General features: G+C 48.1%; 1 protein-coding gene across 1 annotated transcript in view; it reads left to right on the forward strand.

Moving 5' to 3' along the window:
* Window positions 1-207: 207 nt before the first annotated feature.
* LOC105906550 (ankyrin repeat domain 50) overlaps window positions 208-27,448 on the forward strand; it is a 35,189-nt gene continuing 7,948 nt past the window's right edge. Inside the window, exons 1-3 of the mRNA XM_031586939.1 lie at window positions 208-569; window positions 1,404-2,513; window positions 12,386-12,618. Coding sequence (XP_031442799.1) covers window positions 1,966-2,513; window positions 12,386-12,618 — 781 coding nt within the window. The 5' untranslated portion in view covers window positions 208-569; window positions 1,404-1,965. The remainder of the gene's footprint in view (window positions 570-1,403; window positions 2,514-12,385; window positions 12,619-27,448) is intronic.

Raw genomic sequence — 27,448 nt, forward strand, 5'->3', positions numbered from 1 at the left:
AATTATAACCTACTAGATAAGAACAGTAGAGTACTATTTTTCTGCTAAAACCAAGATCATGAAAACACATTTGAAGCGTGATAGAAAAACGAATTATAAACAGTTATAAACAGCGAAAACTCTGCAATCAAAATGAGTGATAATGGCGTCTGTCGTAAGACTTCAACTCCCGTGAGGTATTGCGGGAGTGTGCTCTGTATGCAAATGCAACATTTCAGAATGTTTGGAGGCGGAGAGAAGCTTTGAGTGTCGGGCTGCGTTGGATGGCAGGAGGAGCTCCCGCTGAAAGAAAGAAATGCAAAGACACGGCTTAACGGAGAGAAAATGTAAAAAGGAGATCAGTTTTGGGAATAACTAGATATTAGCAAATCAACGATTGCTTTCTATGTGGTCTACACGGATTGAAGAGACAAAGGTCTGAAGCATCGAAAAGGACTAGTCCACCGGCAGGAGGTTAGAAGCTGTGTAGGCTATTAGACATTTGATCCACACAACAGCTTGAAAAAAAACCTCCAGCGTTCCGTATTTGACTGAAGTTATAAGCACTGTCGTCTATTATTACCGACAAGGTAGGCTATCTCTGTTGTTTGAGTCATTAGCAACCTCTTGGATGATGTTTTGTCCAAATACGATGAAAGCCTCGACCCTGTCTGAAAGGGGGTGAGGTTTTTTGTCATGTAAAGATCGTGGCATTTTTTTTCTTTTGATAATCTGATAGGTAACAGTGTAGTCTTGGACGCATTTAACATTATCCCTATGGAGCATGGATGGGGGCTAACGTTAGGTTATGCCCAGTCTACCTCTAAGGTTTCCCGGTCAAATAGTCCTAATGGTTTTAGAAAAAAACTCTTGCCTCTTTTGTCGTTTGTTTTCTTTCGCTGTCGCTTTTCTGAGACCGAGCAGGAATTTATTCGGTAATTTTTAAACGTTTGGTCATAAGTGACAACACAACACGTGTTTTTGAAAGCTGCCAGCACTTTGCAGTTTTGTAAGCTGTTTTGCTGCAGTGGTTTTTAGTTATTCGATACATTCATTCAGTATGGCTTGGAGAAGTGGAGGGCACCAATGACCCTGTAGGCGGAGGAAGGGGTCATCGCATTTGGAGGTTTGCCTTTGCTCCGCACTGGTCGGATGGGGACTGTTTGCGATGGAGATCCACTAAGGAAGGAAAGGGGATCAGAGGATCGAAAAAAAACTATGCTAACTACTGCCAAGGACTAAATGCTGTTTAGGGGAAACAGTTTGATGCCATTTAGAAAAGCGCAGACGGTTGGATAGATAGGTTAAGTTAGATGGTTGAAAGATCGGCGTAAGCTATTGCGAGGACAGATCACTGTCCACATGTTAGGCTCGGAAAATGTAGCCTGTGTTGTTTTTGACATTGGGTTTATATTCTGTTTCAGGAAAGACATACAATGGGCCATGTTATTGGAGAGATGGACGCAACGTTGGCAGACTTTCATCAGTTAATGTAATGGAAACAATATCGCCACTCTTGCATACAGCTGCGACGCATCAACGGAAACAAATCACGGACCTCCGGGGCTGGTCCAGTTTAGCCCACGCGATTTAAAGGGACGATTTATGCAGGGATGCTCTAAGAGCGAGTTTTCCTGTTATGTCGTGCGCTATGTCAAAGACACAAACTTGGATACACACCGAGATCGCAGTAGAGCCACGGAAAGAGCCATGGAAAAAGTTGGTGGAAAATCCAGGGTTTAAGCCCCAACAGTGACTCCTTGCTGCTGCGAAAATCCAGCACCAGCTCCAGCATCGACTGAGTTTCTGTGCAGCCTCGTTTGATTCCGTAGGAAAGGCTGCAACAACCACAACACTCACTCGTATTCAGAACACTAAGGACAGCGGCAGTCGACTTGGAAGACACATGTGGAGCCAACGAAATGGATACCTGTGCTTGCAGCTGGCTTCCCCGGGGTTAGACATGTGGAGGGCAAAACGACCCCTATGAGGAATAGCCTGAACAGCAGTAGCTATCTCACAATGGCACAAACCAGTTTGCTGCAGGGGAAGCGCTTTTACTGCAGGGAGTGGGTCTTCCACAAGATCCAGCATTGCCTCCAGGAAAAGACTAACGGCCTCGGTAATGTGACCAGCACTCCCAGCAAGCAGGCTGTCCCCCCCGCCGGTGGCCCCCCCAACCCAAGCGGCACCATCAGCGGCGCTGCAGCTGGCTCGGGGAAGGGGGCGTCCTGGGGGGTACTGCTGGTGGGGGGGCCGGGCAGCGGCAAGACGGCCCTGTGCACGGAGCTGCTGTGGCCCAGCTCCGCCCAGGGCCTCCACCGGGGGCTCCACCAGCAGAGCCTGGCCTACCACTTCTGCCGGGCGGACGACTCGGACACCCTGTGCGTCAGCGGCTTCATCCGCGGCGTGGTGGCCCAGATCTGCCGCGGCGGCCTGGTCCCGGGCTACGAGGAGAAGGTGCGCGACCCTGCAGTGCAGAGCGCCCTGCAGCCGGGGGAGTGCGAGCGCAACCCCACTGAGGCGTTCAAGAGGTAGGTGATAGTGTGCCAAACCTTTAGGCCAGGAGTAAACACCCTCAACCCACCTCTGTGTTGTTTACACTACCCCAGAGTACACACACACACACACACACACTCACACACACAAACACTCACACACACACACTCACACACACAAACACTCACACACACACACACACACACACTTACACACACACACACACTTACACACACACACACTTACACACACACACACACTTACACACACACACACTTACACACACACACACACACTCACACACACACACACTCACACACACACACACACACACACACACATACACATACTTCCCCTCCTTCACTCATACCCCTGCAGGGCTGGAATTTTTTGTTGATGTTTTCCTGCTGTGTGACATGCTGGGAACTCTCCCCAGTGGGTCTCTGGGAAGAGAAAGGTCAGTTATTTTGAGTGGCGTTGAGATTCAGGTGTTTTGTTTTTGTCTTTTTTTTTAATCTCCCTCCTCTGCATAGACCGACCGACAGACAGACAGTCAGACTGAGACGCACAGAGTAGCTCTACCCTCGTGGGGGAATCAACATCCTGCATAGCATGATCAAAGCTGGAAGTTGAGTGTGAACAAATATATATATTCTTTTGTGGGGTAGAGCTTTAAAGGGCTTTTCGCTTTCTCTGGGGTGGCGGGTACACGTGTGTGTGTGTGTGTGTGTGTGTGTGTGTGTGTGTGTGTGTGTGTGTGTGTGTGTGTGTGTGTGTGTGTGTGTGTGTGTGTGTGTGTGTGTGTGTGTGTGTGTGTGTGTGTGTGTGTGTGTGTGTGTGTGTGTGTGTGTGTGTGTGTGTGTGGTTGCTTGCATGACTTGTTTGGGGCCTGAGTCAGGGGCAGTCGGGTCTGCTGCACTGGGAGGCAGGAATGCAGTGCTGAACACACGGGCCTCTGTCTGGCCATCTGCTGACGCTTAATGCGCCATTTCAACATCACACACTCACACACACACACACTCACACACACTCAGGCAGGCGAAAGTAGGTCAAACGTTCAGTAAGGTAAATCATTTCTAAACGGTCAACAGAGTTATTGATTTATTTCAGTGTCTTCACACCTCAGCCCATGAAAGTCTTTTTGGAGGAAATCACTCTCACCGCCAATCAGAAATAATGGTGGCTCACTGCGTGTGTGGAAAGCAGTGTGTGAAACCTGTAGATAAGGGTCTCTGTGGTAACTGCAGAGAGGGAGGGAGAGAGGGAGAGAGAGAGAGGGAGAAAGGTCTAGGACTCCGTCTGTGCACGTGTAAATCAACAAACAGCTTGTTTTTACAAACCAGTCCAACAGCCCGGCTTTGCCAAACAGGTTATCTCTAGAGGCTGATGGCAAGGACCTCAGCGGAGGAGCGTTCTAGACAGCAGACGGCCCGGGCCGAGGCTATCGCATCAAGATCATTGTCTCTTTGTTGCTCTGGGGAGGAGAAATCTGCACTTTTCCCGAGCACTTTTATCGCCTCCTTCTCACACGTGAAGCCTCTCGCTGGTGCCGGAGGGCACACATACAGAAGCCCTGTGGTGCTGCAGATGCTATCAAGCCTCAGAGATGGAATGCAGGAGATCTGAATTGATGCCAACGTGTCGAGTTCTGTTCATGCTTCTGCTCGGAGGACAACAAATGTGTCCGGCTGCTGCTGCTGTTGTGGAGGAGGAGGAGGAGGAGGAGGCTCTATTTTGTAAACCGGAGCATTTCTTCTTCTTCTTCTTCTTCTTCTTCTTCTTCTTCTTTTGATTTCTTTTTTTTTTGTGTCTCCAGTTTGCACGATGATTTTATCCGCTCATCTGCAGCTGGGGGTCGCGGTCCAAAAAAAACTTTGCTGACGTGAACCGAGAATGTTTTGGTCTCGTCATTACAAAACTCAGTGTGGCTGTAGGCTTAACTGCGTAAATGTCCAATTTATTTGGTGAATTCCTGCAGGAATGCGATTGGATAAACCTAAATGGCAATGTTCTGTTTTTTTTGGTGAAAATGTAGCCGGCGATACTATATCCTTGACCCTTTCTCAAACTTTGCCTGCAATGCAGTGCATGTGGGCTGAATTCCTTTGTAGAGCAATATGCAAACAAGCATGTTTGTTGTAGGCAATAGGCCGTTTGGACGTTCGTTAACCCTGGCTAAGCACGGGCCCTTTGTCACTTTTATATGTGGTGGGTCCTCACCCTTTCCCCTTTGTGTCCCCCTGTGTCACCAGCTGATGTGCTATTCTCCTTTTAACGTCTTTTCAACAGTCCCATGGCCTTTTCTGGTTGGCTATACAACAGAGCACTCTTTTCTTTTTTTTTTTTTTTTCCTATTTGGATAAAACCGACAAGGCTGTTGCCTACATATTGCATGAGGCCTTGAATCTATTTCCTTTTTTCCTTCTTTGTATTTTCCTGTGTCAGAAACTAAAACAACTTTCAGCTTCTTTTGTGTGTCTCTCTCTCTCTCTCTGTCTGTCTGTCTGTGTGTGTGTGTGTGTCTGTGTCTGTGTGTGTCTGTGTGTGTCTGTGTCTGTGTGTGTGTGTGTGTGTGTGTGTGTGGTGGGGGGCGGCGGCACATGACATTGCTCAGAAATTGTTTTGACTGTTTCGATAGTGGGCTAACATTAATTTGGCCTTGTCATATTGAAGCTATCATACACAGCCTAGCCTGCTCTGCTCCACTCCACCTCTTTACCTTTCAGACAGACAAAGGCACGAGGGCAAACAGGTGGGGGGAGGTGAGCAGAGCAGAGCAGAGCAGGTCATGTGCTCAGTCTGGCCAGCATGAGACCAAGGCTTTTTGCTGAGAAAGCAGGTTGCATTAGGCTTAGGTGTGTATGTGTGTGTTTGTATGAGGTTTCTGTCTCTCTGTCTTTCATTTTTGTGGGGTGTTTTGTTTTCTGTGTGTGAGTGGGGTGGAGAGGGGGCTGAAGTACTTTTTGGAAACTAAAAAGTGGTAAGCTTTCAGCCCCATTTCTATTCCCTCAGAATGTAGCCATAATGCTACTGGATATGTGGGCTGTTATTGGCACGTAATTGCAACGTCTGCCATTTGTACTTTGGGGTGTCAGGCTGCTTTGAAGATTTCTATGTTTAATTCTGCTTCTAATTAACTGTGTGTAGGTTAGGCCTTTGTCGTCTTCTGTCCCATCGAACTGAAGCTGTCAGATGGCATCGGCGCAACTCAGCCATGCGGGCCAAATCGATAATGAACTTCTGCTTAAGCTGTTGAAGTAGCTGGCTAGCTTTTGTTAAAAAGCTGTCTGAATAAGAGAGGCCTTCCCTCTGTTAAAGTAAAAAAAAAAGGGAGACCGAAGCAAAAAAGGCCTCACAAGTGGATTAACATTCACAGCAGCTTTATGGCGAGCGATGGGCGTAACCTAATTAACCATCACTGTGATCAGAGGTCCAGAGAAAGAATGTGTCTGGCATCTGGAGAATGCTCAATGCCTCTGCTCTCTCTCTCTCTCTCTCTCTCTCAGCCCTAGTTCTCTCTCTTTCTCTCTCTCTCTCAGCCCTCGTTCTCTCTCTCTCTTTCTCTCTCTCTCTCTCTTTCTCTCAGCCCTCGTTCTCTCCGTCTTGAAAACACCTCCTGCTAAACACTCACGGAATGGAAATCGTGAATACATGAAAAATCTCCTCACTACTTTAGCAAGTTTTCCCACAAAACAGTGTTTTCCTCCTCCACTCTCTCTCTCTCTCTCTCCTCTTCCTCCTCCTCTTTCTCTCTCTCTCTCTCTCTCTCTCTCTCCTCCTCCACTCTCTCTTGCCTTTCTTTCCACCATTCCTCCCACTCGCATGGTTCCCCACATGGGATATACGTGTGTGCTGATCAGTGGTCTGGGTCTTTCTAATGGAACAAGAGAGCGATGAGACAGTGGAGGAAGACAAGGCAGAACCCATTGGGGGAAAGAAAGAATGAGCACAGTAAGTGTTTCTCTCTCTCTATCCCTCTCTCCCTCCCTTTTTCTTTGCCTGAGTTGAGGCGAGAGAGAGAATGAGAGAGAGAGATGGGGGGAGAGAGAGAGAGAGAGAGAGAGAGAGAGAGAGAGAGAGAGAGAGAGAGAGAGAGAGAGAGAGAGAGAGAGAGAGAGAGAGAGAGAGAGAGAGAGAGAGAGAGAGAGAGAGAGAGAGAGAGAGAGAGAGAGAGAGAGAGAGAGAGAGAGAGAGAGAGACAGACTGACTAGGGTGAGGACACTAATGGAGGATGAAAAGTGCCAGGCCTCCTTTCCTGGGTGCAGGGCTGCAGAAGATGCAGCAGATTAGTCCACATTTCAAAGGCTGCTGCTGCTGCTGTTAGGACCAGTGCGACTACTGTGACGAGAGAGAGAGAGGGAGACGGTGGCTGCAACGATGACTCAGCAGTGTGGAGCCAGCCTCGTCCACGTCGGTTTGCATTGGCAGGAGCCCGGGCCCCCGAGAGCGGGAGAGAAAGTGAGAAGGAAAGAGAGAGTGAGTGAATGTGTGGGCTGAACTAATACTTTTGTTTTTCTCAGCTTCTCTCACACACATATGTGGATGCGGAGTCCGGTCTGTACTGGTCACCATGGGGCTGGACATTACCACTCCAATGTCCTTGTTGTACAGCAGCGGTCTTAAGACAAAAAAGTATAGATATATAGTATAGAAGAGACGGGCTGGATGGTACTACTGTGATGAATGAAGTGCAGAGGAAAGTATTCTGAACAGTGCTGGATGTCTTGTGGAATGGTCTGGTTTTGATAGGCAGAAAGACACAACTGACCCCCCATGGCTCAGGCATCCATTTCTGTAGTAGTAGTTTTCATTAGTGTGCAAGGCTCCTGTTGTTCTCCTCGCTGTGTCTGTGTCTGTCTGTGTGTGTCTGTGTGTGTGTGTGCGTGCGTGTGTGTGTGTGCTGTGCGTGTGTGTGTGTCTGTGTGTGTCTGTGTGTGTGTCTGTGTGTGTGTCTGTGTGTGTGTGTGTGTGCGTGTGTGTCTGTGTTGGTATTTCAGAGCGGTATGATGCATTGACAGAAGAGTTTTGGTAATTCACAAAAGGTGGTGGAGATCAGCGAGAGAGTGAGCTCTGAGAAGCGAGGGGAGGTGTGTGTGTGTGTGTGTGTGTGTGTGTGTGTGTGTGTGTGTGTGTGTGTGTGTCTGTGTCTGTGTCTGTGTCTGTGTCTGTGTCTGTGTTGGTATTTCAGAGCGGTATGATGCATTGACAGAAGAGTTTTGGTAATTCACAAAAGGTGGTGGAGATCAGCGAGAGAGTGAGCTCTGAGAAGCGAGGGGAGGTGTGTGTGTGTGTGTGTGTGTGTGTGTGTGTAGGTGGCAGATATCACCGAGCGAGTGAGCTCTGAGAAGCGAGGGGAGGGGTGTGTGTGTGTGTGTGTGTGTGTGTGTGTGTGTGTGTGTGTGTGTGTGTGTGTGTGTGTGTGTGTGTGTGTGGGGGTGTGTGTGTAGGTGGTAGATATCAGCGAGCGAGTCCCGGTGCCCACGACGGGAGGTTGGTTTGCAGTTCCCTCAGGGCGGCCTCTCTAGCTGTACGCCATCACTCAACAACAACTTCCTGTTGTTCTCATAATGGCTCCAATCTTTGGGTTGGCCTGGAACTCTTGAGTCCATTTCTCCAGCATGTCCCCCAGATGCCTACTCTCTGGAATGAGTGAATTGTTAAAGTTTAAATATGCGGGTTGGGGGGTGGGGGGAAGCTATAATTAAATCCATTACTCATGAATAAAAAGCTTTCTTTTCTCCGAGTCTCGCCATTACAACGGGCTCACATTAATTAAATTGAGGAAATGGTTGATTTCCAAAGCGCCCTCTACGGTGTTGTTCCATCACTAGTCAAGTCATAAGACACAGACTACACAGACCATCTATTTCACCCTGCTGTTACTGCCCTCTGAGAGAGAGAGAGAGAGAGAGACTGAGAGAGAGAGAGAGAGAGAGAGAGAGAGAGGTACAGAGAGATGAAGAGAGAGACTGAGAGAGAGAGAGAGAGGTACAGAGAGATGAAGAGAGAGACTGAGAGAGAGAGAGAGAGAGAGAGAGAGAGGTACAGGGAGATGAAGAGAGAGACAGAGAGAGAGAGAGGTACAGAGAGATGAAGAGAGAGGCAGAGAGAGAGAGAGGTACAGAGAGATGAAGAGAGAGACTAAGAGAGAGACTTGAGAGAGAGAGATGAAGAGAGAGACAGAGAGAGCGAGAGGTACAGAGAGATGAAGTGAGAGACTGAGAGAGAGAGGTACAGAGAGATGAAGTGAGAGACTGAGAGAGAGAGGTACAGAGAGATGAAGAGAGAGACTGAGAGAGAGCGAGAAGTACAGAGAGATGAAGTGAGAGACTGAGAGAGAGAGAGAGGGTAGAGAGAGAGAGAGAGAGAGAGAGAGAGAGAGAGAGAGAGAGAGAGAGAGAGAGAGAGAGAGAGAGAGAGAGAGAGAGAGAGAGAGGTACAGAGAGATGAAGAGAGAGAGAGGTACAGAGGGATGGAGAGAGAGAGAGAGAGAGAGAGAGGTACAGAGAGATGAAGAGAGAGAGAGGTACAGAGAGATGAAGAGAGAGAGAGAGAGAGACTGAGAGAGAGCGAGAAGTACAGAGAGATGAAGTGAGAGACAGAGAGAGAGAGAGGTACAGAGAGAAGAAGAGAGAGAGAGAGAGAGAGAGGTACAGAGGGATGGAGAGAAAGAAGGAGAGCACAGACCCTAAAGAGATTTGAAATGTTGGCCGTACAGTTATGTTGCGAGGAGAGATCTTGATAAACTGCAATGTCAGAAAGGCTCTAAACTTGCAGGGGCTTGTGGACTTTTTCAACACGGCGTCTGAACTCTCTCAGTGTTTTCTTTCTGCTGTCTTTGTGGTGCAGTGGTTTCTGTTAGATGCCTGAAAGCAACATCTCTCCCGATGCTTCATCGTCCGCTTCGCTTGAAACATTTGTACTGCTCTTCAAAGCTGACATGGCACCAAGGCAGTCTTTTTTTTTATTTTTTTTTTTTATCTGATATACAACTTGCCTTCTTTTTGGTTTGCACTGAGTACTTGCATACTTTTGAACATGCATGTAAGCTCATAGCCAACAATACCTGTATTATTCTGATTACCATAATGGTGTCATTTTGGTCCCATGGTTTTATCAAGCCTTTGGATCCAGTCCTCTGTTTTTTTTTAGGAATAGTGTTTTGGCTTCTGTGCAGGTAGTGGTAAATCCCTCTCCGTTATGCTAATATGTGTGGCAGATTGGTCTGTATTGTGTTTTTCTTTTTTTTCTTTTTTTTTTTCTAATGTCCTCCACAGCCTTTCCCCTCACCTGGTGCTCTGCCCCCCCCCCCCCCCCAGTTACAGAGCCGTGTCATTGCTGGACATGTGTGCTGGATGGCCGCCAGGGCCTTGCTATGCTGTTGCATGATGGGAAGATTTCAGGCCTGGTGCCCGCTCAATAAATCCAGCTCAGCGAATTTGTTAAACGTGGGCACGTTGCCCGGCGCTCGCCTGTCGAGTGGTAGACGTCTTCACTAACCTTCTCTGCGAAGTGCGTTTCACACGATCCCGTTCGGCTGCTAAAGATTGGGACCACTCTGCGGCAGATGGTGAGGGTGGCAGGCAAACCTTGCCCCCCTTGCCCCCCCTGCCCCCAGCAGCCCTATTCCACCCGCCGCAATTGTAATTTGCCCTCGCTGTGTCCTCTATCACACGTTTGCTGGAGCAGCTATACAGTTGGTCTTCAGACGGGAGGTCGCACTTCCTAGCTGTCACTAGCCCTCTGTGCCATCATTGGCACCTGTCATGTGGGGAATGAGGGCCAAACGCAGCCGCGTCGCCCAGACCCCAAGGCCTTTTCTGGAACGATCTGCCAGTGGCATCTAGGGGTGGCACGAGTAGGCTACATCCTTTCAGAAATGTGTGGGGGTTGTGCGTGAGGTGTGTGTGTGTGTGTGTGTGGTATCAATGAAAATAAATCCGTCCACAACTCACCGTCGCTGCACGTTTATTGTATCACAACGACGGTCTGTTTTATGAAAGAACTTCCAAACAATTTATATCTGCAGTCACCGGTAGCGAAATGCGTTACATCTCCAGCACCGTCCAAAGCACCCTTACCCTGATCAACCCTTCTTCCCTCATCTCAGCTCCCTCCAAAACCTGCTTCAACCCCAACTTGAGAACATTTCTGTCTAATTTGTTTTTAGAAGAAGAGTTCCTTCGTTCCTCATTTGGTTTTGTTTGTGTGTGTGTTTTTTTTTTTTTTTTTTTAAGTGTGTGTGTGTGTGTGTGTGTGTGTGTGTGTGTGTGTGTGTGTGTGTGTGTGTGTGTGTGTGTGTGTGTGTGTGTGTGTGTGTGTGTGTGTGTGTGTGTGTGTGTGTGTGTGTGTGTGTGTGTGAGAGCCAGCCATCCAGCCAGCAGGGCTGTTGGTGAATGAGCTAAGTACTACCTTAATCACACTGGTTCGAAACAGTGCAGCAGTAAATGGGTGTGCTCATTGAGAATTTGTGGAGGTTAAGCTCAATCTTCTTGGTAACGTGGGTAATTTAGGATCACCCTGCTGGCAGTGTTAAGAGACTTGCAGCCGCTGTAAACAATGTTTATAGGCCCACACACATATAGGCATCAAGCTAATGCTAATCGCTAATGGCCTTCCCATAACTCATGAGCTGTGTGGTGGGGCACGTGTCATAGGGACATCCACTTCAACAAACTGGAAATAGAGAGAAAAGAGAAGGCCTTTAAGGTCTTGACTGTATATTGTGTTGCGGTGAATCCTCTCTCTCTCTCTCTCTCTCTCTCTCTCCCATCTCACCCACTTTCTCCCCAATCTACTAAATGCCTGGGAATTCTGTCTGGCCTGCTTGGAATCTCTCAGAATGAGATAGCTGTCAATCAAATGGCCTGTCTTTCCATCCAAACACTAAAACTCTCTCTCTCTCTCTCTCTCTCTCTCTCTCTCTCTCTCTCTCTGTGTCTCTCTTTCTCTCCCTGTCAGATCTTCCCCTTTTATTGACAGAAATTGAGATATGTGGAGGTGGGTTTTGGGGGCGAGACGTTGGGCTGTATTTAAGAGGCATGCCGATGATCTAAATCCGTACCCTCGTAACCGTGTCTAATTCGGGGAATCGGCGGGAACACGCGCAAACCTCAGTTGTGGTCGCGGGAATTCACAAACTGCAAAATATGTCTGAATGCTAGGACTGGCATCCTGAGAGAAAGACAGAGAAAGAGAGAGAGAGAGAGAGAGAGACGCTGAGGCCCCCGAAGACAAGGACTGAAGTCCTGCCAGAACAAACACGAACCGAACAAGAAAGACGGGGCAGTGAACCATAGGCTTCACATGAGGAGCACACACAGTGGGCCAATGAGCTGCCCTAGATCCAGCGGCTGTCCTGTTCCGCTTCCGTTGTCTGGCATACTTAAGTGATTTGTGAGTTGATATGTCACATAAACCCTCCAGATTTAAGGACCGTTAGGGGGACAGCTCTGAAGTGGGTTGGTGTGGTTCACTGTCAGCTAAACACGCCCGCTGATGCCGAGTGCAATGTTCATTCAATTACTGCTGCTCTGTTCTCCCCCAGGCTGTTGCTAAGCATCTAGGTTACATTACGTTAGAATATTAGGCGGACATGAATATTGGCAAGGAACATAAGGGTGAGGTCATTTGAAAGTGGCAATAATCAAAGTCTGGTTTTGTTTTTCTGTGTGGTAGGAAAGAATGTTTTTTTTTTGATATGTATACAAAACTGTTGTCCCATAAAAGAATGGCTAAATGACCAAGCACAGAGGTAAATGGATACGGGCATGCTGGTATGGAGATGCAGGTTAATTAATACTAATCTAATTAACTCTCTCTCTCTCTCTCTGTCTCTCTCTCTCTCTCTCTCTCTCTCTCTTTCTCTCTCTCTCTCTCTCTCTCTCTCTTTATTTCTCTCCCTCAGGTGTGTGCTCCTGCCCTTGCTGAGTGCCAAGCCTCCTCCGCAGGCTCTCTTCCTGCTGGTGGACTCCATCGACGAGGGCAGCCAGCTGGGGGAGGGCGAGCAGCGGTCCCCCTCGGGGAGTCCCAGGACCATCGCCGAGCTCCTGGCCAGCCACCACGAGTTCCTGCCGCCCTGGCTGCTCCTCGTCTGCTCCGCCCGGCGCCAGAACAAGGCCATCACCAAACTCTTCACAGGTACAGTGTGTGTGTGTGTGTGTGTGTGTGTGTGTGTGTGTGTGTGTGTGTCTGTGTGTGTGTGTGGGACTTTTTCCATTTAACCTAACCCCTATTTCTGAACTATGCCCTCTGGAGAGCGAGTGGCTCAAAGTGGGCGTGTCACAGCACACGGCTCGTATCGACTGCTACACTGAGTATCCTATGAGCTATTGAGGATGAGGATGATGAGGATGATGCAACTGCTGCAGTGCCACTGTTCTAAAATAAGGGGGAAATCGATGCCTTCAGGAAGGGGCACAAAGAGGGGCCTGCTGCTTATAGACCTGCTGCGTTTAAGCCCAACTCCAAGGTCCTGTTTGTAGGTAGTATTTACCTTGGGGTAAGGGTGCTTGAGTTTTATATGCCCTCAAAACCTCACCCCTCTATTGCCAGACTTATGATTATGATTTATCTAATTCATCTGAACTGGAGAGTAATTGTTTTATGCCAGTTTTCACAATATGTGAAGCCATGTGAAGCGGATTTTCTCTCCAAATGGAATAGGTCCTCCATTCAAATGAGTTGCATACTGAATGAAGCACAAAAGGGTTTTTGTGTTGATCGACATGAGGCTTGAAAGACTGCAGTATTGTACAGCAGTCTTCTGTACTACTCTCCCCCCCCCCCCCCCCCAACACACACACACTCTCCCTCAACATACACTCATTCCTTTCTTGAACTTGTCAGAAATCTTCCTGAAATTATACAGAGTTTGTGAAAGTCTCTTGAAATCCCGCCATATAAATCGTTCTCATTTTCCTGGAGAGGGAAAGGATTTGCTGTATTCTATCCTGGGCTTTTGTTGTTTGCTTTGCGTCTTTTATTAGAAATCCTCACCTCCTCCGAGGTTCCCTTTCATGAACGCGTCGTGATAAATGTCAAGCTGCTTTGCCACTGCTAAACTAAAGGCACATCAAGCTGTGGCACCAGCCACATCAGAGAGCACTAATGCCAATTGGGGAGGGGGGGGGGTGTGCTTTAACATTGTGAAATGTTAGAAAGATTAGGTCTCGCCACAGCGCACTGAAATACCACAGCGCCTCATGGAGATTGTTTTTGCTTTATGTGCTATGACAAGCTGAACTGTCTGGCATTATCTAGTTGTCAGAGGACCAGCCTACTCTAACCAAATGAACAGAACAAGCTGGAATGGCAGTAAGCTGTGTGTGTGTGTGTGTGCCCACTGCGTAGGAGGAGCACCTTCTGGTAACCTGCTGTTCTGTGCATATCTTTCACCTCATGAAATGCAGTGTGGAGTGTGTGTGTGTGTGTGTGTGTGCGGTGGTCCCATGCCCCCATTCTCTGTCATTACATAATCAAACAGGGCTTTATGCTTCCAATATGATTCACCCCAAATGGTAGCTTGATTAGCAGTGCGGCGCTACTTAAACACTGCAAATATAATTGCAAAGGCAACACTCCGAAAGGGCAACACGCACATTCAGACATTTGAGTAATGGCATGTTAGTGAATTTTGCTTGTTTTAATGTCTGTTGATGGCAGTCGATGACTGCTTTGATAACTTTTTAACTTTCCCCCCAAATTAGCCAACTCAGAAGCTGACGCATCTTTTAACATTCATTTAAGATCTAGCGTTTAATGAGCCAACAACCCCAATGATCTTAAGCCTTCATCTCTGCCTTTCATATCGATACTTCAGTCGGGGGCAGAGCTCGACCGCGTCCCTCAGATATGGGTGGGAGTCGAGCTGCTGGAACCTCAGCCAGGACTGCGACTCAATGACTCGTATTTAATCAGTGGGCAAGGTTGGCCATCCCATTCCTCGTTTTATGTCTTTGAGAGTTGTTCTGGGCCCTCTGGGCATCCTGTGAATCGGCACTCAGTCATAGCCTCAAGTCTCAGCTGCACTCAGAGGCACACCCTCCCCCCTCCACACACACACACACACACACACACACACACCCTCCCCCTCCACACACACACACACACACACACACACACACACACACACACACACACACACACACACACATCAGAGGCTTACAACCACTGATATGTCTTGGTTTTCGTAAACAGTGGAAGAGAAAGGGTGGCACAAGAAGGGATTGATTAACTAAAATGTCAGTAAAATGAGATGGGTGTGTTGATTTATTGGTCATGGTTAAGTCATGCATGGCTCACTGAAATGCAACATCTGATTCTGTTCAGAGGAAATCGTGGCGTCACTGAAGTTCACAGAAAAACTGTGACACATTTGACCGTTATTGCTGAAAATCAACCTGTTTGTTTTCTTAAGCTGGAGTCTCAGGAGGAACGGATTCATCACAGAGCATGGCCAAATAAACAGGATTTCTCATCCTTTGTTGTTTGACTGACTTCCTGTCTGTTCCTCCTTTGCGTTGTCTTTTGATAAGAACAATGCCCTTGTTGGCCTGCCATTGCAATTGTCAGACCTTTTCGAAAACCAGCTTGATTTGTTTTGCTCGAGTGCATTTGATAGACATTTCATTTTCTGCACAAGTTACGCAAGAGACACCATGACAGTCGAAAAATTGGAATAACCAGGCTGTTCGATTTGATTGCTAAACTATTCTCTATTTGTGCGAAGTTGCATCAAAAGTGATTGAATGTTTCACATTGCAATAAGATGTTGTGTTATCGACAAAAGTGGCATTTAAGAATAGTACGTGTGAGGTAAAGGCATTCGATCACTGAACTTGAAAGCCCTTGAGCGGTCGACTCGTACAGATTACTGCTGTTGGAGTCACTCAGTGAGTCATTCATTGTCCTCGCTCTACAGCTCATCGCTGAGGCTCTTTCCTTTTGGGTTTGGTTGAGGTTTCCAGATTATTTATTATTCTGACTCAAGCTTTCCAGGCACTCGAGCTCCATAGTACGTTTTTGGGGGGGGTTTTGATTCAGGCCTTAATTATAACCTCTGTGAGAGTGCTCACGATTCATGAATGCTTTGTTTCAGAAATATACCAGAAAGTAGGGAATTGAGGCCAAGTGGCTCCTAAAAATAACCTCCATTTTGTTTATTTGACCAGTTTATCTTGGCACTGAAGTGAAGCTGAGGCCTACAGTTATGCTGGGTGCAAAGAAAAGCATTTGATGAACACAAACCTTTGTACTGGGAGGACGATGGCTGCATGCAACATTTTGGTTGTGTGTATTTTGTTGACTTGAAGTGTAGGCTACTAGGTTTACTTGAAGCCTATCTGTATGTGTGTACGTGTCTACCTGTTTCAGTATGTGCTTATCTTTATTTGTGTCTCTAAAAGTGGGTGCGTATATTTTTGTGGTTGTTTGTCCGTGTGTATATATATATATATATATATTTGTGCGTGTGTGTGTGTGTGTGTGTGTGTGTGTGTGTGTGTGTGTGTGTGTGTGTGTGTGTGTGTGTGTGTGTGTGTGTGTGTGTGTGTGTGTGTGTGTGTGTGTGTGTGTGTGTGAACCATAGAACCAGACTATGCTACAACAATGTAGTTGCCATCCAGGACTTAGTGGTAAGGAGAGGATTTCTGACCAGTACATCAACACGAGGTGCAGACTGTGTCCAAAGCATTGCCAGGCTTAAACATTACCAGGAACAAGAGGCAGTCACAGCTTCTGTTTTTCTCCAAGTCTGTAGCAACAGACCCCAGTGTTGCCATGGAAAACATCCTTCATCACATCTAGGCTAGCAGCCTTTGTGGCTAATAACAACATCAGTGGAATTTCTGCTTTCCTGATTGGGTTTCATCTCTGGGATAAATTTGGAATTCTGCGCTCTCTCTCGCTCTCTCTCACTCTCTTGCTCTCGTTCTCTCTCCCTCTCTCTCTCTCTCCCTCTCTCGCTCTCGTTCTCTCTCCCTCTATGACTGTCTCTCTCTCTCTCTCTCTCTCTCTCTCGCTCGCTCTCGCTCTCTCTCCCTCTATGACTGTCTGTCTGTCTGTCTGTCTCCCTCTCTCTCTCTCTCTCTCTCTCTCTCTCTCTCTCTCTCTCTCTCTCTGTGGCTCTCAGTCCTCCAGTCTATTTCTGTGTGAAGAATGTGCTTGGGGAAGTCGAAACACCTCCTGAGACCCTTGCAGGAAAGAGCTCTGCGCTCCAACTTTTTTTTCCCCACCCCTCGAGCGGGCATATCCGTTGAGAGCCTCACAAATAAAGAGCCGGCTGTCGAAAGGCGAGAGAGATGTTTTGCTACTGAGAAACGCACGGGAGGACAAAGGAATGTTCATACAGAGTCTGTTACACCGCCTCTCGCAATGAACTCAGCCGGTTTTCATGTCGCAGGCCTCTGCCTCCTCAACCTCCTCCTCTTCCTCCTCCTCTTCCTCTTCCTCTTCCTCCAACTCATGCTCAGGCATCTTATGGAGAGGACTGATGCCCATCTTTTGAAGGAAGGAAGAAAGGAAAAGCTCAATGTTTTTGCCTTTTTAATCTTTCGCTCCAGTTCTTTGTGTCAGGTCTGAGGTAAAAAGGCTGCTTCTCATCTCTGTCCAACCTCCCCCCCCCCCCCCCGCCATCCTCCCCCGAGCCCACTCTCCACCGCCTCCCTGGTGTTTTGTTTGCTACTGTACTGTAAGGCCACGAGGAAGGGTGAAGCGAAGTGGAAACACTTAGGCAGAAGCTGTGGTCGCGAGGCGTGGGGGGAAAACTGTGCCAATTTAACTGGGCCTCCAGCGGGATGGGAACGGGAACCGGAGCGGGCAGAGGGGCCCCGCCAGGACTTTTTAAAATAGAAATGGCCACTCAACCAGATAGCCCCCCCCCCCCCCCCCCTCAACATAATGTTTCGCGCAAGGGGCATCCATCTCAGTGGTGAGTCTGTGTCAGGAGGTCAGCCTTTGATCCAGGCAGATTGTTCCACTGGCCACTTCGACTAGCCCTCTCTGGCAAAAGAAAGAAAAGAAAAATATGAATGTGAAAAATCAGGCTTACAAGGCCAGTATATCAGCCATTCATGCCCGTGGGACAAGAAGGAGCTGTGTGCGGTCAAGGCTGGCAGTCGACAGAGTAGGCTCTTCTGTCACTGCTGAAACGAGTCAGAAAGCTTTCATTGTTTACTGGTCTGATTGCTGAATGTGAGTAGGAATTGTTGTGGTACAAGAGGCCTTCAGCACACAGTGCGATCAAGTTGGCCGATTTGAGTGGGTATGATTTGTGGTGTTTAGCTGTTGTTCTCATGCCTACCTGTCTTAATTAGATTTTCTCAAGCGTCTGCCAGCCAACCCGTCTTGCCAGCAAAATGTTGCGTTGAAAAGGCCCCTTAATCTCCTCAAAAATGCGTAAGCACTTTCTCTGCCCGAGCACATTATCAGAGTAAAGGGGGAAGGCGTAATGGTCACCATCTGCCTGTTTTAACCTGGGTAAGCTGCATCTAGCTTTACAGCCATACGTGAAGGGAATACACCTCTCGGCTATGCATAGGTGCCGCAATTAAGGCAGAAATATTCCATTTTCTCGCTGGAAGTAAGCTGTAAACCCTGTGCCGAGAGAGACACGTTCAGATGGTTTGTGTTCCCTGTTCTCACTCAGTTTTTTTTCCTCCCTCACAAATTGAAATGATGGCAGTGTGTTTTTTCTCTCTCTCTCTCTCTCTCTCTCTCTCTCTCTCTCTCTCTTCTCATTTTTTATCCTGTCTCGTGAGCCCTATAACTCACTCTTACCACCCTGTAACTCTCAAGGTTTTTTTTATTATTTTATTTTGCTTTTCGCTCACAAAACCCTCTGTGATCCCCCCCCCTGGATTATTTATGACACTCCCTTGCCAAAATGCCAGGCAGCAGTGGAGATGGCATGTCTGGGGGTATAGTGGGGGGATAGTGGGGGCACATGTTTTTGTTTCCTCCTCTGATGCATCTCTTGTTATTACTAGGGCTCTTCTCTAGTGCCTCTCTCCTCCTCTCCTCTCTTCCCCTCTCCTCTCCTCTCCTCTCCTCTACTCTCTTCTCCTCTTCTCTCCTCTCCCTCCTCTCTTCTCCTCTCCTCTCTTCTCCTCTCCTCTCCTCTCCTCTCCTGTGAATCAGACCTTTTACATCCCCACTCCCAGGTGACTTGCAGGATTTACTGTCGCTGACGGGGAATGGAAATAGCTGTGCCTCTAGTGCCACTGGCTCCCCAGACCACCATGACCTGCAGAGGTCCTGACCACACACACCGATCTGTCTGTCAGACACAGTACTCACACACACACACACACACACACACACACACACACACACACACACACACACACACACACACACACTTGTATCACTCTCTGGCTCGCTCACTCGCTCTTTCTCTCACTTATACTCTCACTCAGTCAGACGGACACACACACACCTGCTGGCGCACACACACACACACACACACACACACACACACACACACACACACACACACACCCTGAGCTCCAACCACAGAGCGCCTGGGGCAGTATAGCGCTGGTCAAACCCTGAGAGTCTCTGCTACACTTTTGAATTATTCAATATTAAACTAAAATCAGTAACATAAATACAGCTGTTGGAGTCGAATCACTCCTTTCTCTCTGCCTTGTGGCTTTACTTGATTGGACATATGTAAATAAGTCGTCAGTCATTGGTTACTACCAAGTGGGTTGGTAATTGGTGATTGGTTATTGTTCAGGGACCACCCATTGGGGCGTGTGGTGCTGGGTTCAGAGGTGTGTTTATCTCAGGTTCCCTATATGGACTTCCTGTTTCATGCACATCTGCACTGTTTTCAAATGAATGTTGTCACGTTCATGACAAGTCCACTTTGTAAGAGAGGCGATGCATAATCGGGGAGCGTCCACACCGGCCATCTCCAGTGTCCGCCAAGGAGCTCTTTAAGCATTACAACTGGCAGCTGTTCTTTTCTAATGAGAGCTTTTATTTTGACATTACTATGTGTCTTTGTTCTGCTTTCCACACAGACCAGTCTCTCTGGCCTAGTCTCTCTGCCCCAGTCTCTCTGCCCCAGTCTCTCTGGCCTAGTCTCTCTGGCCTAGTCTTTGACCGTCTTCTTCAGCTGCTCCGCTCCAACAAGAAGTTTTCCCATCGCTGGCTCCTCATCTCTGTTGGTTTTTAGGACAGTCAAGCACTTGAGGTTGGAATAGTTGCAGGTCAGGTATTTGGTCAAGAAAGTGTCCTGATGCGTCTCCAGTGGATGCTCTACTCATTTGAAGCCCCCCCCATCTCTTTGTGTTCACAGCGCCAGTCAGGCACTTAAGGTTATAATAGTTCCCAGTTGGGTATTCATTTAAGAAAGTGTGTCCTGATGCGTCTCCAGTGGATGCTTTACTCACCTTAAGTTCCTAAATGAGTTCCTTTTTTTTTCTTCAGCAGTAGGTCTGGACCTTTGCCCTCTGTTTGACCTTTGCTCTCTGTGTGACCCAAAAAATGCAGTTGCATCCTGCCTCTGGTCAAGTTCTCTAGTGCCTCCGTTCAGCTCCTAGCTCCTATCTCTATCCAGTCCTCCCTCACTTGGAACATCTAGGTTCCCTTATCTGGTCCTTCAGCACTTCTCATCCCACACCTCCTGCTGGTGGCAGAGTCTCCGTGAGCTCTTTGTGATATGACTGAGATGAGTGCTCAAGAGGGTTAGTGCTGCGCAAGTGTTCTTCTCACAGAGTTGTTGACCATCATGCTCTCCGTGTATGCACATTCCTGATGGGATCCCCTTGTGTCTGATCACAGTCTAGATATCTCCTTGCTTCTTATTCTGCATTCATCTCATCATAGACTCCACAGTCTCCACACTCCACACTCCACACTCCACAGTCTCCACACTCCTCACTCCACACTCCTCACTCCACACTCCACACTCCACACTCCACACTCCACACTTCACACTCCACACTCCACACTCCACACTCCACACTCCACACTCCACACTTCTCAGTCTCCACACTCCACAGTCTCCACACTCCTCACTCCACACTCCTCACTCCACACTCCACACTCCACACTCCACACTTCACACTCCACACTCCACACTCCACACTCCACACTCCTCACTCCACACTCCACACTCCACACTCCACACTCCACACTCCACACTCCTCAATCTCCACACTCCTCAGTCTCCACACTCCACACTCCACACTCCACACTCCTCACTCCTCATTCCACACTCCACACTCCACAGTCTCCACACTCCACAGTCTCCACACTCCTCACTCCACACTCCACACTCTTCACTCTCCACACTCCTCAGTCTCCACACTCCTCAGTCTCCACACTCCTCAGTCTCCACTCTCCACACTCCACACTCCAAACTCCACACTCCACACTCCACACTCCACACTCCACACTCTTCACTCTTCACTCTTCACTCTTCACTCCACACTCTTCACTCCACACTCCTCAGTCTCCACACTCCACACTCCACACTCCTCAGTCTCCACACTCCTCAGTCTCTCTCAGTTTTGCCAAGCGAGTGGCTGGGGATAAACAGAGCAAGGCTTGCGACCCCCTCCCCCCCCCTCCTGAAATTCTGGTTCACTACACAAACCGTGTGCCGTGGAGTGGCCCACACTGTTTATATGTCTGAATGGGTCGAGTACGTGGCTGTCGAGTAGGAGCAGCAAGAGGAGGAGGAGGAGGAGGAGGAGGAAAGGATTGAATGGAATTGGAGGAGGAAGGACATTAATTTCCCATCAGGCGCCACTGTCTTGACACGGTGGCGTTGATGGAGGAGTCTGGAGCATATTCAAAAATGGCCCTTGTGTGTGTGTGTGAGGGGGAGATCGCCTCGCACAGACAGGGAAGGTGATGTCACCGGCGAGCAGCTTGGTGTGCTACGTCTCGTTGCACTTGATGAGAGAGAGAGCGAGAGAAATCGAGACAGAGGGAGGGAGGGAGGGAGAGATACCTAGTCTTCTCCACTTCCCTTTTGTGTTGTGAAGAAGACATGCGCTCCCACCCAAGAAAGTGCCGGATAAGAATCAGGAATGAGAAGCACACTTAACTTCTTCATTAACATCACCCTCAGCCTGCTAATTGTTTTCAAGTGGTCAATGGCTGAAGGGTTCCAGGCACTTGAGTCTGACGGTCATGTGTGTGTCATGCAGACCACCTCTTCACCACTTGCTCTCATAGAGGATAAAACAAGAAGAGAAAAAGAGAGACGGAGAGAGAGAGAGAGGAGCTGGCATTGAATGTTCTGCCCCATGCACAGAAGACGAGGCTAATCCCACGCAGTATACTGTAATTTACCCGCCAGAGTGCCCTGACGACGGCCCAAATGACAGGGCTGGCGTGTCGTCTGAGTCCATCAGTACCTCAGGTGTAAGGGCTGCACACGCATCAGTCAAGACACACTTCTGCAACTTCTCTCTCCCTTGTTGACCGTCTTTTTCCTCCACTTCTTTTTCTCACTCTTACTCACCTATCTATCTCTCTCTCACTCTATCTATCTATCTATCTATCTATCTATCTATCTCTCGCTCTATCTCTCTCTCTCGCTCTATCTATCTATCTATCTATCTATCTATCTATCTCTTTCTGTCTATCTATCTATCTATCTATCTCTCGCTCTATCTATCTATCTCTCGCTCTATCTCTCTCTCGCTCTATCTCTATCTATCTATCTATCTATCTATCTATCTCTTTCTGTCTATCTATCCGTATCTATGTATCTAATTATTTCTCATTGCTCTCCGTTGTTCCTTGCTCTAGCTGTTTCTGCTAAATCTCTATGCATGCCTCTCCGCACCTTTCTCTTTCTGTCTCTATCTACTTTTATGTTCTATCTATCTATCTATCTACCTTTTCTTTTCTTCTCCCCACCGTCTTTACAGTCTATCTCTCTGCCTCTGTGACACTGTTAAAACTTCTCCCTAGCGCATTTAAACAGTCTGTCTCAAGAATACTCTCACAAAATAATGGCATCCCAAGTTTAATTGGGTGAACTGAAGCCATTTCAGAGCAGAGCGACTGGTCACGGGAAATGCAGTCGGGTGTAAGGGGAGCTCATTTTAAAAGGTCTCCACAAACTTCCTGCTCCCTGCATCTCTGGCGGTGTTAAAGCAAAGGTGTGAAAAAAGATATGTAAAAAGTATGGGTTGAGAAAATAATGCACTTTGAGTTCTCTCTCTCTCTCTCTCTCTCTCTCTCTCCGTTATTTTCCTTCCTGTCCTTTTCTCTCACTTTGTCTCAGCTTCCCCCTCTCCACTGCCTTCTGTCTCTGTAGATAATGCCATTGGATGTACAGCACCCTCCTGCCAGCTGTATGACTTCTGCAGCCAAGAGTTGTTTTATTTTTAGCCCTCTGCTTCTGCTTCTGTTGCTGCTGCTGCTGCTGCTGCTGCTGCTGCTTAGGTCTTCGTTAAAATAAGGCATGTTAGCTCTGGCCTTAATTAAAGGCTCTTAATTATGCCGTAATTTGATTTGGAAAGAGGAAAATGACTGCGGTGTAGTCTCTGCCTGAACCTCAAAGTTCATATATAATGAATGAAGGCGAGTGGAAGAGTCCTAAAACATGAGGTGGTATTTCGGGACGTCTGAAACGCTTTCTTGTAGACTTTCTCTGGCGTTTTGGTTGTCTGCACGCACTCACTCACACCTAGAATAATGATGTCCGCCCCTGAGCACCAGATGGACCTGTAACAGTGACTTGCATGAGCCAAAGTGGTTCCAGACTCTTCCGTAGTGCCTTTCACCGGCACTTACATGCTTGCTTATTCAAAGCGACTTGATGGCCAGTAAAACTCCCATTATTATTGTCAAACATGGTTGTTGAAAGTTCAGCCGTCCTCCGACATTCCCACTCCCTTACCTCAGAGCCCTCCTTCCTTCACTTTGAACCTTCGCTGGCCTCCCAACCCTTCCGTGACCCCAGTAAAGGAGTTCCCAGGTACTTGCAATACTTCGGACCTCTTTAAGGCTTAAGCGAAGCTTAGGTCTAATGCACCAATGCAAAGAGTATCGGCCTAGTCAGCCTCCAGGTGCAGACATTGTTTTTTAGCAAGCAAGGAGCATAATGAGGCTATCTCCTAGCTGATGTTTAGTCGGAGTGCTGGGAAGTATACCTTATCTAGTAGATACGGCAGTGTTGGCAGCGTAAGATGTTGGCTTGGGAACGGCGGTAATGATCGATGCATTTGGAGCCCCTACTCAGACAAGCTCGTAATGGCCGCCGTATGCCTCATCTAATATCTGACTACTCCTCTCCAGGGAGGATCCATCAGTGCCCCTAACATTTGCTTCCCAGACTGTTTGACACAGGTGCTGACTTGGTGTTTTCTTTTCTTTTTTTTTTCATTATCTTGGTGAGAAGAGGATTCACAAGGAGCCCTACAGCACAGCTGCATGTAATGACACACATTCACACACACACACACACACACACACACACACACACACACACACACACACACACATTCACACACACACACACACACACACACACACACACACACACACGTGTGGCTTTGTTAGTGTCACAGGGTTTCCAGGTGTGCTTCGAAACGAATTAATCCTCCACCCCCCCCCCCCCACCCCCAACCCCCCCTGACAACCACCTCTTCCCCAGTCAGCATTCTTCACAGCAACACTGTGGGTCTGACATCCAACAAAATCTCATTTCATTGGATGACAGGGGACCAACACACACACCCCCCCCCCCCCCCCCCCCCCCCAATTGGTCTGAATATTTGTTCCTGTCAGTCGTCTGTGCTCTGCAGTGTTCTGCATAAATCACTGCTGATGGATGTCTATGCATAGGTAGATGGAGGACACCCACAGGTGGATCAATTGGACGGGTGTGTGTGTGTGATCCAGGGTGCAGAGAGGGAACAAAGGAGGGGAACACGATGGAAAAAACCCTGTGTGGATGATGCAGGGCTGTTGCTGTGACTGATACTGTTAAACTTGGTATATTGCCTGTTCAGTTCAACTTGGCTCACATCAGCAGAAGGAGCCGAGAAAAGAGTCCCGTTCAGTGCTACTCCTCGGTTTGACTTTTTAGCTTTCTTGCTATTGTTTGTTCCTCAATATGATCGCACGGACAAGCCAGGACATGACTTTCACTCTGTCAACAGTATTGGACCCTTTGTATGAAATGATTGCAAAAAAAAAAAAAAAACATCTGTTTGTAATGGTTAACCATGGCCCAACCCTCGAGGCTCGGCGACTGTTGCACACATCAACAGTAATGCGGTACACTCATACAATAGACTCGGTTGGAGTCATGAAGGCATTCATTGGGATCACAAGCTTTTTGTCTGACTTGTGGTTTTCGAATTTCAATTCACATTCTTATTTTCAATCAAACAAAGTGAGGCTCCAAGTTAATTGAAGGAGTTTGCATAAGAGGAAAGACGCTGTAATGAGCTGTTTATTTATAGCATATTTTTCTCCCTTTGGTGAGGGACTATCCCGTATAATTATAAGCAGACGACTGTCATCTGGAGTCTCTCTCTCTCTCTCTCTCTCTCTCTCTCTCTCGCTCTGGTTTACTGTAGGAAACATCACTTCTCCCAACTTTCCCTCTCTTGCCTTTTGTGTCAAAAGCAGGACCTCCAACAAACCCGTCCCCACTGTTTGAATGGATCTATCAAAATTTTTGACTGATGGAGCATCTTTTTGTTGGTCTCCAGACCCTTTAGAAGTGTGGCTTCCCTCCCCGATCCTTCTACTTGGTGGGCGCGCCTCTGCTTTCAGGCCAGGCCTTCTGCAGCTGCTAGACAGACATTTGTGTCGAAGGGGGAGTGAAGGAGAGCGAGGGGCTTGGGTTTCTGTTTTCCTTTTGGATCTGAACTTAAGTTGGTGGCTTGTGAAGAATGCGCTGCCTTGGAGATGCCCGGGTCCGAATTTAAAACTTACAAACCCCCCCCCCAACAACCACCAACCCTAACCCTCCCTTTCTCCATCTTGAGCTGTGCCAACGCTTGGCCCCATGTTTGTCATCTGAAAAATTAATCTTGGGCGAAGCTGAACAGGAGTGGGGAGGAGGGCGCTGAACAGTCTGCCTTTGTGCGGGAGGGAGGGGATGTCTCCCGTGGCTCGTAGCCAGTTGCGTAACAAGCGGCAGCTGTTTCCTACGCTGGGCTGGCGAGGTGCGTCCCCTAGCCATGACAGTTGCCGGACGAGTGCCTCTCGCGCTCCGCCGTTTCCCCTGCGAATCCCTCCAGAAAGGGATGTGGGCTACTACAGATGCACGTGCTAGCTAGCAAAGCTCGGTCGCAGAGAATGCACATGTTAGCATTAGCATTGTGGCCTATTAGCATTATGGCATTTCAGATGCAGTGCTTGAAACTACCCAACCTCGACGGTCTTGTTTTCTCGAACAAGACTCCTTGTCGGTGTTGCAGGAATCAAAAAGAAAAGCCAAACCGCCTCAGTCACCCAGGGAGGTACTTGTGAGGTGATTCAACGAAGCTGTGATGGTTCTGAGGTCGATGCACTCACATGGGCATGACCCCTGGATCTCTGGGACGAGCAGGGGTTCATCGCATCCCAGTGTGTTTTTGTGCACTCGACTATTCTACAGGACTCGCGCAACACCCGGGCCGCCACTCGGTTGAGCAGGAGGCAGAGCTTGTGATGCCATGGCTGATGACTCAAGTGGAAATTGTAGGTCAGCATCTTCCATTTACAGTAATTGAACGGGAGGTCTTCTTGGCTTGTGCCGACTCGAGGCTTCAGCAGAGGCTCTCCTTTTCTGTGTGTCTGTGTGTGTGTTTGTGTCTTTCATTTGCGTTTGTGTGTGTGTTTTTTGTTTTGCTTTTCGCACTTGCTTTTATTCTCTAGAGAAGTGTCTGAGATCAGAGTTTACACTGATATCTGTGGTGTCTGTGGTCTGACATCACTCCCCATGTTTTGTTTTATTTTATTTTGTTTTGTCGATTTTTCTTTTTTCTGTCTCTCGGAATAGTTGTGAACCACAGAATTCTTTAGAACTTGTGGGAATAAGCTCCTGGGTAACACCATGACCAAGGCTCTTTGTTCCAATGTTGGCTTACGAGCACAGGTTCAAGCAGCTATGCAAAAACACATTTCCATCTGAGATGGTGTTGGAACTATCCTGTAGCTACAGGAAACATGGCTAACTAATACTTTTTGCAGCACATACTCTCTCACTCACTCACTCACACTCTCTCTCTCTCTCTCTCTCTCTCTCTCTAATGGCGTCTTTCCAAGCCAAACAGCCAGACAACCTACTTTAAACACACGAAGTAGGCACAAGCCAGCCAGCAGCGAAAATGGATTTTTAGGCCATCAGTCCTAGAATCCCCCTTGTTTTTTTCTCTCCCCTATATGGTCCTCTTTCCTCTTTCCTGCTCTGGGCCCGTTTGTTTCCTGTCTGTCACTGAAGGCAGCCCAGGCGCTAGCTGAAGGATTTGGCTGAGGTGGAGCGCTGGGTCAGAGAGCCTGGAAATGTGTCCTCTCTCTCCTCCCCTCTCTGTCTCTCTCTCTCTCTCCCTCTCTCTCTCTCCCTCTCCCTCTCTCTCCTCCCCTCTCTGTCTCTCCCTCTCTCTCTCCCTTCCCCTCCCATATTTCCCTCTCTCTCCCTCTCTCTCTCATCCCCTCTCTCTCTCTTCTCTCTCTCTCTCTCTCTCTTTCTCTTTCGTCGAAGTCATGGAAAAAATTCTCTCAGTGATAAAAACAACAACAGTGGGCCAGGAGAAGCAGACAGCAGTGAAATGGGTTCTCATCACACTAGATGGGTTCTCATCACACTGTACCATGCAGGGAAGCTATGTTCTAGATGGGTTCTCATCACACTGTACCATGCAGGGACGCTATGTTATAGATGGGCTCTCATCACACTGTACCATGCAGGGAAGCTATGTTCTAGATGGGTTCTCATCACACTGTACCATGCAGGGAAGCCATGTTCTAGATGGGTTCTCATCACACTGTACCATGCAGG

The sequence above is a fragment of the Clupea harengus genome, chromosome 20 (assembly GCF_900700415.2).
Source record: "Clupea harengus chromosome 20, Ch_v2.0.2, whole genome shotgun sequence".
Classification (NCBI taxonomy): Eukaryota; Metazoa; Chordata; class Actinopteri; order Clupeiformes; family Clupeidae; genus Clupea; species Clupea harengus.